This window comes from Dama dama, chromosome 5 (assembly GCF_033118175.1).
Source record: "Dama dama isolate Ldn47 chromosome 5, ASM3311817v1, whole genome shotgun sequence".
In the NCBI taxonomy this organism is placed as follows: domain Eukaryota; kingdom Metazoa; phylum Chordata; class Mammalia; order Artiodactyla; family Cervidae; genus Dama; species Dama dama.
Genome location: NC_083685.1, coordinates 103,789,866 through 103,800,552, shown reverse-complemented (window position 1 = coordinate 103,800,552; position 10,687 = coordinate 103,789,866). Strand labels below are relative to the sequence as shown.

Sequence of the window (10,687 nt, the reverse complement as noted above, 5' to 3'; positions counted from 1 at the left end):
CCGTCCCAGCATCAGGGTCTTTTCCAATGAGTCAACTCCTCGCATGAGGTGGCCAAAGTATTGGAGTTTCAGCTTCAGTCCTTCCAATGAACACCCAGGGCTGATTTCCTTTAGGATGGACTAGTTGGATCTCCTTGCAGTCCAAGGGACTCTCAAGAGTCTTCTCCAGCACATTTCAAAAGCATCAATTTTTCGGCTCTCAGCTTTCTTCACAGTCCAATTTTCACATCCATACATGACCACTGGAAAAACCATAGCCTTGACTAGATGGACCTTTGTTGACAAAGTAATGTCTCTGCTTTTTTTTTTTTTTGTCTCTGCTTTTTAATATGCTATCTAGGTTGGTCATAATTTTCCTTCCAAGGAGTAAGCGTCTTTTAATTTCATGGCTGCAATCACCATCTGCAGTGATTTTTGAGCCCCCCCCAAAAAAAGTCTGACACTGTTTATAGGAAACTATAAAATCAGCCACCTGGCATGAGACCAGGATTTTCACTTGAACCTTTTTATTATGATTTGAATTTTGAGCCACATGAAAAAACTTTTTCTTAAAGTAGTCAGTTGTATCATATAAAGTAAGCTCATAAGACAAGGCTGAAGAATGTTAGATAACTGACAACTTTCTCAGGACAGAGTCAGGGTCTTGTAGCGAGACAAGTAAAGCAGCTCATGGTGGATTCAAAAGTAAATGAAGGGACTTCTCTGGTGGTTCAGTGGTTAAGAATCTGCCCTGTAATACAGGGAACGGTGGGTTCAATGCCTGGTTGGGGAACTAGGTAGGATCCCACATGCCCCAGACCAACTAAGCTCTGCGTGCTTCAGCTACTGACTTTGCATGCTCTGGAGCCCATGTGCCACAACTAAGACCACTCAGTGCAGCCAAACAAATAAGTAAAATATTTTTTAAAAAGTAAATAAGAAACAGGGAGGTTTTGCCAGAGAAAGTTTAATCGTCTATAACTTGTATACCAATCCTAGCTGAAATATTTCTAAAGAAGTATTTAAAGCATTCAAAATGTATGGGTCTTTTCTGCTATCTTATGCTTTACTACTTTAGCAGACCAGATTATCACAGAACTGGCCATCGGGTTCCCTGAGAAGACATGTTTCTGGGTCCTGCAGTTTTATGCCCTCTCTTTTCACTGATGGACACTGGAGAACTTAATGCACACATACGTCAGAGTTAAGGAAGATTGTCTACCGTGTCACTTAAGGAAACACCATCATGGAAATGTTTTCAGAACTCAATGCAGAAAATGTCCACTTCCCATGAATATGGTTTACTAATGGTCAAGGCAAATCATGTAACAGATAATTTGGCTTTTTGCTATGCTTTCAGGAAAACCAGAACCAAAGGTATAGTTAACTCAGGAGGGCCAAGTGATCTTTCCATGTCTAAATACGAGGTATTTATTTGTCCTAGAGCTGACCTTATGCTCCCAGACATTTTCCCTGATGTTGTATTTTTAAAATGCAGTCTCCACTTTTCCATCTTAATGTATGGGCCCCAGTGAACCTCCGAGAATTCACGCCAACCCCCGACCCCCAAAGTATGGAAAAGAGTTAACAGAAAGAAGTTGTAACCACTAGAAAAGAGAAAGGGCTTCTGAAGGGCTGGTAATGTTCTGGATTTTTGTTTTGTTTTCCTCCACCTGACTTCGATACACGGATATGTTCAGTTTGTGAACTTATTCATACACTTACGCTATGTGGAACTTCCTGTAAGTATGTCTTAGTAAAAAATAAACCACCACAACAGTGGGGAATGTAAACAAAATTCCTTTCCGGTCTAAGGGATGGATCCTCCCTAGGGCCTTCAGGACTAACTCCTGGGCTCCCCGCCCCCTGGCTCTTTCTCATCTGTCACTGGAGAAGACACGACCTCCCCCAAGCCTCTTCGGGACGCAGAGGGTCAGCGCTGGGCGCGCACTCGCTGCGAGGTCGAACGCGGGCCCTGAAGATCCGCAGGGCACTGGCTCCGGCGGAGCTCTGCCTCCTCCAGGCGCAGCTGACCCTGTGGCCCTGCCCGCTGCCCTGCAATCACAGCGCGGGAGTCGCTGGACGGAGCCGCCCCGCGAAAGGTTCACGGCCGAGGCTGGCGAAGCGCTGGCCGAAGCCCGGGGCGCCGGAAGCTGAGCTGACAGGACCAAATACCGGAAGTCAGGGCGGCTTCAGGCCGACGCTCTAGAACCCGGAGGACCGGGATCTCTGTGGTTGAATGTGACGGATCACCGTCTACCTGGGACCACGCATTCCCAAGCGCCAGGCTCCCAGGGCCCATCGGGAAAATGGGGGACGCAATCCCCGGGCTGATAGGGGCTGATAAGGGAAGAAGGGCCTAAAGGAGCGGGACTGAGTGATGGTAGCAACCGGTAATCTCAGCCCTCCAAGATCCCGAGGCCACCAGCAACTGACCTGAGAGGACCTGGAAGATCGGAGCGGATGCGCGCGCACGCACGCAGGAGGCGGTGCCTCGCAGTCTCGCGGCGGCGGGGGCTGCTGGCGCGCCTGCGTCCGAGGACTGAGCCAGGCGGCCGCGCCCCGGCTAAACGCCGAGCGCGGGTTGGGTGGTTCCCTCCTGGAGACTGGACCACGGCGCGGGCGCGGGTGAAGGCGTGGCGTCCTCGGAAGGTAGACGCAGATTGGAGGAGCAAGTGGAAGGGGTGGGCACCTCAGCAAAAGCCGCTCAGGGATTGGTCAGAGACTGAGGGGCGTGGTCTTGAGGGGCGGGGCGGGAGACCCGGAGTTGAGCGTTCCGCTGAGGTGGTGGCGGCGGCCAGACCCACTGAGGGAGCGGGTATTCGGGTCCCACCCCCCCAACCCCGACCGGGGGACTGGACGCCCGGGCGGCGTCGAGGGCCCGGGCGGCGTCGGGGTGAGGCACCATCCGCCTAGTGAGGACCAAGAAGAGCGGGAGCCCCGCCCCTCGCTTTCTTCCTGGACCGCGCCTCGTGGCGCCTCCCCCACCGCCGACCCCGCGTCCCTCGCGGGGTTGAGCTGGGGGCTCCAGAGCGTGCGGGACGCGGGCTGCGTGTACCGCTCGGCCTGCGGGTCTGGAGCCTCTGAGGGGCCCCTGAGTCCGGGGCCGGGCCCCTCCTCGCCCGCGTGTCCACGCAGACGCCATGGCCGAGCCCCTGAAGGAGGACGACGGTGAGGACGGCTCCGGGGAGCCCCCCGGGCCGGTGAAGGCGGAACCCGTTGGCACCGCCGCCTCAGTGGCGGCCAAGAACCTGGCCCTGCTGAAGGCGCGGTCCTTCGACGTGACTTTCGACGTGGGGGACGAGTACGAGATCATCGAGACTATTGGCAACGGGGCCTACGGGGTGGTGTCCTCCGCGCGCCGCCGCCTCACCGGTGAGCGACCCTCCCGGCCGCTCGCATGTGTGGGAATCAGGTCCCGGGGGGTGGGACCCGCCGTGTCCCCAGCAGCCAGCAGGGAAGCTGGGATGTGAAATCTCAGTCAAGTCAGCAAGCAGGGGTTGGGTGCTGTCTGGGGGCCGACCTCTGTGTTGGGCTCTGGTCTCTAGAAACTCTGGTGGCTCTGCCAGCACAGCAGTCTGCTTCCTCCTTAGAAAGGTGACAGTCCGGGTGAGATCAGAATGGAGGTTCCCCGGAGTGTGTTCTGGAGCAAACAGCGGGCATCGGGTTGGTGGTGGGGTGAAGAGGCCTGAGACGCAGAGTGTAGGGAGGTACCACTAACTATCTGTGCAGTGTGCCCAACAAATTACTGTGCCCAGGTCTCTAAGTCTGTGACTTTGAGCTGTGAGTACCTGCCTCGGGACGGAGGTGAAAAGGGAGATGTGGTCATGTACCTACTGTGCTCAGCACAGGATCCGGCACATAGTAGGTCCTCTGTGGTAGCTGTTGTCACATGCATAGGATATCGAAAGAGGCCATGTGCTACTCTGCAGCTCACCAGCTATCCCAGGTGGCATCTGCTTTTCCCCTGTTCCTCAGGCCAGCAGGTGGCCATTAAGAAGATCCCTAACGCTTTTGACGTGGTGACCAATGCCAAACGGACCCTCAGAGAGCTGAAGATCCTCAAGCACTTCAAGCACGACAACATCATTGCCATAAAGGACATCCTGAGGCCCACTGTACCCTATGGCGAGTTCAAATCTGTGTAAGGAGCGGGGATAGGGAGGGAGGCAGAGTTGGCACCTTTTCTGAAGGCTGGAGCCATTCTGCTGAAGTTCTGGAAGGGCAGCTGAACCTAATGGAGGGTAGGCTGGGGAAATTCCCACGACTCCAGGACCAGTGCTCCCTAAGGGTTTGCCAGGGACACCTATGATTTCCTCAACGAAACTGTAGAAGTGACAGTTTTATAGAATCTCAGTATGTGTGCATGCTAAGTCGCTTCAGTCATGTCTTGACTCTTTGCGACCCTGTGGACTGTAGCTTGCCAGGTTCCTCTGTCCATGGGGATTCTCCAGGCAAGGATGCTCAATTGGGTTCCCATGCCCTCCTCCAGGAGATCTTTCCAGACTCAGAGATCGAACCCACGTCTCCTGCATTGGCAGGTGGGTTCTTTATTGCTAGTGCCACCTGGGAAGCCCAGAATCTCAGTATATAGCATGGCGAATGTAGGATATTCATCCTGTGTCTGTTCTTTCCTATTCCAGTAGCAGACGTCACTAGTCAGTCACAGAACACTGTCCTGCAGATTGCAGAAGGCTTTAAGTATTCATCATAGCCTTTCAAGCAGCCACTACCACACAGCGGAGCAGGCCCCCAAACTAAACCCCGGGGGCCAGACTGGTCTAGTCCAGCCTCATCTTTTCTCTGATGAGAAAAGCTAGGCCTGGAAAGAAAAGTGATTTCACTTGAGTCCATGGAAAAGTTGTAGAGAATCTTGATACCATGCGGGCAGACCCTACAGAGTCCAAGAGTAAGACCTTGACCTGTCTGGAGCTGGGAGGGCATGGTGACAGTGGGGTTGGAGTTTGGGCAAGACAGCCTGTGTCTCTCCCCTGCCCCTTAGCTATGTGGTCCTGGACCTGATGGAGAGCGACCTGCACCAGATCATCCACTCCTCACAGCCGCTGACACTGGAACATGTGCGCTACTTCCTGTACCAGCTGCTGCGGGGCCTCAAGTACATGCACTCGGCTCAGGTCATCCACCGCGACCTCAAGCCCTCCAACCTGCTGGTGAACGAGAACTGCGAGCTCAAGATCGGGGACTTTGGCATGGCCCGTGGCTTGTGCACCTCACCCGCTGAGCACCAGTACTTCATGACCGAGTATGTGGCCACGCGCTGGTACCGCGCCCCCGAGCTCATGCTCTCGCTGCACGAGTACACGCAGGCCATCGACCTGTGGTCTGTGGGCTGCATCTTTGGGGAGATGCTGGCCCGGCGCCAGCTCTTCCCAGGCAAAAACTACGTGCACCAGCTGCAGCTGATCATGACGGTGCTGGGTACCCCATCGCCAGCCGTGATTCAGGCTGTGGGAGCTGAGAGGGTGCGGGCCTATATCCAGAGCCTGCCACCGCGCCAGCCTGTGCCCTGGGAGACGGTGTACCCGGGTGCCGACCGCCAGGCGCTCTCCCTACTGGGGCGCATGCTACGTTTCGAGCCCAGCGCCCGTGTCTCTGCAGCTGCCGCCCTCCGCCACCCCTTTCTGGCCAAGTACCATGACCCTGACGATGAGCCTGACTGTGCCCCACCCTTTGACTTTGCCTTTGACCGCGAAGCCCTCACGCGGGAGCGCATTAAGGAGGCCATCGTGGCAGAGATCGAGGACTTCCACGCACGGCGCGAGGGCATCCGCCAGCAGATCCGCTTCCAGCCTTCCCTGCAGCCTGTGGCCAGTGAGCCCGGCTGCCCTGACGTGGAAATGCCCAGCCCCTGGGCTCCGAGTGCAGACTGCGCCATGGAGTCCCCTCCTCCAGCCCCACTGCCATGTCCCGGCCCTGCGCCTGACACCATCGATCTGACCCTGCAGCCGCCCCCACCAGCCAGTGAACCAGCCCCTCCAAAGAAGGAGGGGGCCATCTCAGACAACACCAAGGCTGCCCTCAAGGCTGCCTTGCTCAAGTCCTTGCGGAGCCGGCTCCGAGGTGCCTATCTGGGGAGTGGGGAGCAGAGGGGGACCCCCTGACTGGACAGGCTCTTACCTTCACCTGCCCATCCTCCCCACAGATGGCCCCAGTGCCCCCCTGGAAGCTCCTGAGCCTCGGAAACCGGTGACCGCCCAGGAGCGCCAGCGGGAGCGGGAGGAGAAACGCCGACGGCGTCAGGAGCGGGCCAAGGAGCGGGAAAAGAGGCGGCAGGAGCGCGAGCGCAAGGAGCGGGGCGCGGGGGTCTCGGGGGGCCCCTCTGCCGACCCCCTGGCTGGGCTGGTGCTCAGTGACAACGACCGAAGCCTGCTGGAGCGTTGGACTCGCATGGCCCAGCCCCCCGCCCCTGTGCCCACACCCCCCATAGCCCGGCCCCCCAGCCCTCCTGTTGGCCCTGCCACCCAGCCCACTGGGCCCCTGCCACAGCCGGCCTGCCCACCCCCTGCACCTGCAGCTGGCCCTGCTGCCCCCCAGACCACCACCGCCTCCGACCTTCTGGCCCCCCAGCCGCTGGTGCCGCCCCCTGGGCTGCCCGGCCCCAGTGCCCTGAGTGTTCTGCCTTACTTCCCCTCTGGCCCACCCCCTCCAGACCCTGGGGGGGCCCCACAGCCCTCCACATCAGAGTCACCTGACGTCACCCTGGTGACCCAGCAGCTGTCCAAGTCGCAGGTGAGGGAGAGGCCTGGTGGTAGGGATGCCTGGGTCTAATGCGGGGGAGGTGGGCTCTGAGGTTGTTGAGGCCAGGAGAGGTCGTGTGTGTCCTGGTGCCAGGAGAGCTGAGCTCCCCTCACCTGCCCCTCACTCGCAGAAAGAGCCTAATGCTGACGAGCAGATTGTTGGAGACCCCAGCCCATGCTCAGGGTTTGTCGAGGCTGGCGCTGTCACCGCTGCTGTCCAGGCCCGGTCATGGGTGGGGCGGTGTCATGGTGGGGCGCCCTGCCAACCTCAGTCAGCTCTTGGTGGTGCCTGCGTTGTGAGCTGCTGTCATTTCCTGCAGGTGGAGGACCCTTTGCCCCCCGTATTCTCGGGCACCCCCAAGGGCAGTGGAGCTGGCTATGGTGTTGGCTTTGACCTGGAGGAATTCCTAAACCAATCTTTTGACATGGGTGTGGCTGACGGGCCACAGGACGGGTAAGAGCTGGGTCTGACCTTTCGAGTTGGGCTGTGGGTCCAGTGGGGCTCTGGGTCCGGTGCGTCTCTGGGTCTGGTAGGGCTGTCGGTTGGGGATCCCCCTGCAGGAGGAGCCTCTCACCCCCTTTCCCCGCCATACCCACAGCCAGGCAGACTCAGCCTCACTCTCAGCCTCCCTGCTCGCTGACTGGCTCGAGGGCCACGGCATGAACCCTGCCGACATTGAGTCCCTGCAGCGTGAGATCCAGATGGACTCCCCCATGCTGCTGGCCGACCTGCCTGACCTCCAGGAGCCCTGAGGCCCGCAGTCTGTGCCTTGCTGCTAGGGGCAGACCCAGCTCCAAGATCTGCAGGACCATCCCCAAGGGCCGGAGGCCTGCACCCAGTCGGGGAATCAGCTCAGATCATTCTGCAGCTTCATCTCAGACCCACCTTGTGGCCTTAGGCAGCCACCTGAGCCAGCACAAGCCACGCCAAGAGGGGGAGCCCCTCCCCCAAGTGATTCTTTTCAGTATTGTAATTTTATTATTATTATTACATTATTATGATGACACAGTTTTTTTGCCCTCAGAAGGTTGCCTGTGAAATACAAGGTCTCCTCTAGTGCCTGTCTCCGGGGTGTGTTTTCGGAGTCGAGGACAGTGTGCCGTCATGGGGGCAGGCAAGGGTATCCGCGTGCACAGCAGTAAGGCCTGTTCGTTCAGGTCCTGAGGTTTATTGAGACCTCCACTCCCACCTGCTCCCAGCCCCACAGAGGCGGTCCTCTGACCCTCGCACGGTCACACTCACCCCCGGGGCGGGTGGGGGGACCTCACATGTGTGCCCGCTTTTGGCTGTGGCATTTTAGGGTGGCCTGTGGGAGCTGTGGTGAAATACAGTTTGGGTGTTGCGTTTCAGGTGCCTGGGTCAGGCAGGCAGGGGGCCGCTGAGCATGAGTGCAATGGGGCCGGGCCGTGGTGCTCACCCCTGGGGAACACGGGGGTGGGAGGAAGGTGATGGGCCGGCCAGTGGGACTGCTGGGGTGTGGCAGCAGTGGCCACACGTGGGTGGCCTGGCAGATGCCAGGAGAGGTCTACAGGCTCGGCCGCCAGAAGCCGCGGTCAGGAAGCCGGCTAAAGTGGGACACACCCTGTCCTTCGGGACAGGGTCCGAGTCCGGGCTGGACCGCGGAAACTTTTGGAGGTTTGGGATGCTGCGGCAGCATAGCCTCGGATGGCAGGGAGCAGGGGCCTGGCCAAGAGGTGGATGCCAGGGATGTGATGGGGATGTCCGGCTGGAGCCATGGGGGCCTAGCCGAGGCGGTGCTGAGAGCAGCAGAGCTGCCGGTGGGGCCGGGTGGGATGGGGGCAGGGGCGGCGGGCCGCGAGGGGGCCAGCCCCTCAGGCCCGGCGGATCTTCATCTCGGTGCGCTTGAGCGAGTAGTAGAAGCCCTTCCACTGGGCCCAGTTGATGCCATTGGCGTAGGAGAGGTGGGAGCCACCCAGGTAGAAGCCGTTGAGGTTGGCGAAGTGGCAGCTGCGGAACCAGAAGGCACCCGAGGAGAGCGCTGCACAGTTCTGCACGAAGAGGTCCTGGTCTCGGTCGAAGGTGGAGAACTTCTGGCCGCTGTGGTAGGACAGTGAGTCGCCTGGCAGAGGGGAGGGGCACGGAGCAGCTGAGGCAGGAGGGCGGCCTGGGAGGGCCCCCCGAGCCAGATGTGCGGTGAGCCCAGTGCCCTTCCCCATCCTCAGCCCCACACAGCTGGCGGAGTGTACCTGCCCCGCCATCCTCAAAGCCCGACACATAAAGGGTGTAGCCGTCCTCTTCCGCACTGACGGCGTTGGGTGAGATGGAGAAGTCGGCGTACTTGGCGAAGGCCGTGTTGTTCTCAAAGTCCTCCAGGTCTACCCGCAGCTCGTACTTCTGCTTCAGTGTCAGCAGATGCATGTTCTGCAGCCCTGGGAAGAGGGGGTGCAGTTGGCTGGTCAGCGGGGACCTGGCTCCAGGGGCCCCCAGCCCACTGGGCCCTGCCTTACCCAGCCAGTACTCCCCGTCAGCCCGGCCAAAGCCCAGCTTGTAGTCGTTCCAGCCCCGGAAGAAGCTCACTGAGCCGTTGAATCTCTTCTGGAAAACCTGGAGCAGAGGGGGTGGGCCTAGATGCCTGAGGGGCCAGGGGCAGTGCCCTCACCCGGGCATGGACCCTGTGAGGCTAAGGTGGTTTGTGAAAGGACCGAGTGGGGGCCAAGAGGAGGTGCATGCTGGCCCCAGGGGCAAGAGCAGGTAGAGGGATCTGGTGGGCTGGAGTTGAGGCACCTGGGGTGGAGTCTAGCACTGGCTGTGTGACTTGGGCAAGTTACTGCATCTCTCTGGGCTCCAGGCCATCATTTGTAAGGGGCACCTTGCTCCCAAGGTTATGATGTAATGCAATGCAATGCAGCCCCTAACCTACCTTAGGTGCCTAGGGTTTGGGGGTGGCGGCGCTCCACACACTGCTGTGAGCATCGTCCTAGGCTCACAGCCACGTGATGTGCCCCCCATCCCCCCTCCACTCACCGTCCACTTCCCGCCCTCCGTGGTCATGTCGCAGAAGACAGGCACAGGCACGCTGGGGCCTGAGGGGTAGATGAGGTACACGCCGTCCGCCTGGTAGCCCTGGGAGTAGATGTCGTCACAGTCCAGGGGCAGCTGGAGGCACGACTTCTCCAGAGCTGGGGCAGGTGAGGAGAAGGGGCCTGAGGTGACGGACACCTCCGCGCCCCATGCTTGCCTCCCTCCCTAGGTCGGGGTGCCGACTGGCCGGCCCACCCGCCCCATCTTAACAGGTTAAGCCAGCCCCACCCCCAGCTGTGAGTGCCCGGGACAGCCCCTCGCCCAGCCTGTCACCCAGCCTGTGGGCCAGGAGCGAGGGAGCTTACCATCTCCCCGGATCCCTAGGAGCTGAGGTGCGCAGGGGCCGGCGGAGAGCAGTAGCAGCAGCGGCAGGACCAGGAGGGCCTGGCGACCGGAGAGCAGGGTCAGCGCCCAGCCCCGGAGCCCCCATCTCCCTGCACTTGCCCCTCACAGGAGCCAGCCCCGCCAGGAACCCCTGGTCTGCCCTGCCACCCCCACCTCCTCTGGGACAGGCTCGTGACAGCCCCCGTCTGTCCGTGAGGGCCCTCTGCGCACGGTGGGCTCAGCCCACACGGCCCCCTTCCCAGCCCCCTACCTCCATGCTGTGAGCTGGGCTCCGAGCTGGGCTCCGAGCGGCTGGGTGTCTGCTGTCCCAGACTGTGTCCGCCCAGAGTTATGTGCTGGGCCCCCGGCCAGCCTCCCGGCCCCGCCCCGCGGCTGCAGTGCCCCTTCCCCTCCCCCGCTCTACTTACGCTGTTGGGGGCCGGGGCGGGCCTGGGCCAAGGGACCACCTGGATCTCATTAGGCCTGTCTGGGCAAAGCACAGACGACGTCCACGTCCCGCAGACACCCCCGGACCCCTCCGCCGGCACCCCCAGCCCCTGCCCTGCTTCCTGATGGCCCCCCT

General features: G+C 60.0%; 2 protein-coding genes across 3 annotated transcripts; one reads left to right on the top strand and one right to left on the bottom strand.

Moving 5' to 3' along the window:
• The first annotated feature begins 2,827 nt into the window (after positions 1–2,827).
• Positions 2,828–7,794, top strand: MAPK7 (mitogen-activated protein kinase 7). Of its 2 annotated transcripts, XM_061143620.1 has the most exons (6): positions 2,828–3,354; positions 3,958–4,123; positions 4,982–6,060; positions 6,143–6,729; positions 7,058–7,191; positions 7,337–7,794. In XM_061143620.1, the coding sequence occupies exons 1-6, from the start codon at positions 3,123–3,125 to the stop codon at positions 7,488–7,490; spliced, it is 2,352 nt and encodes a 783-aa protein (XP_060999603.1). In that variant the 5' UTR covers positions 2,828–3,122; the 3' UTR covers positions 7,491–7,794. The 2 variants fall into 2 exon arrangements, with proteins under 2 accessions (XP_060999603.1, XP_060999604.1); XM_061143621.1 differs by lacking the exon at positions 2,828–3,354 and having other exon boundaries at positions 3,969–4,107.
• Positions 7,694–10,484, bottom strand: MFAP4 (microfibril associated protein 4). Its single transcript, XM_061143627.1, has 6 exons — positions 10,376–10,484; positions 10,086–10,164; positions 9,724–9,878; positions 9,207–9,303; positions 8,946–9,128; positions 7,694–8,818 (listed from the first exon to the last, which is right to left on the bottom strand). Exons 1-6 carry the CDS (start codon positions 10,379–10,381, stop codon positions 8,571–8,573), a joined length of 768 nt encoding a protein of 255 aa, XP_060999610.1. The 5' UTR covers positions 10,382–10,484; the 3' UTR covers positions 7,694–8,570.
• Between the last annotated feature and the right edge of the window lie 203 nt (positions 10,485–10,687).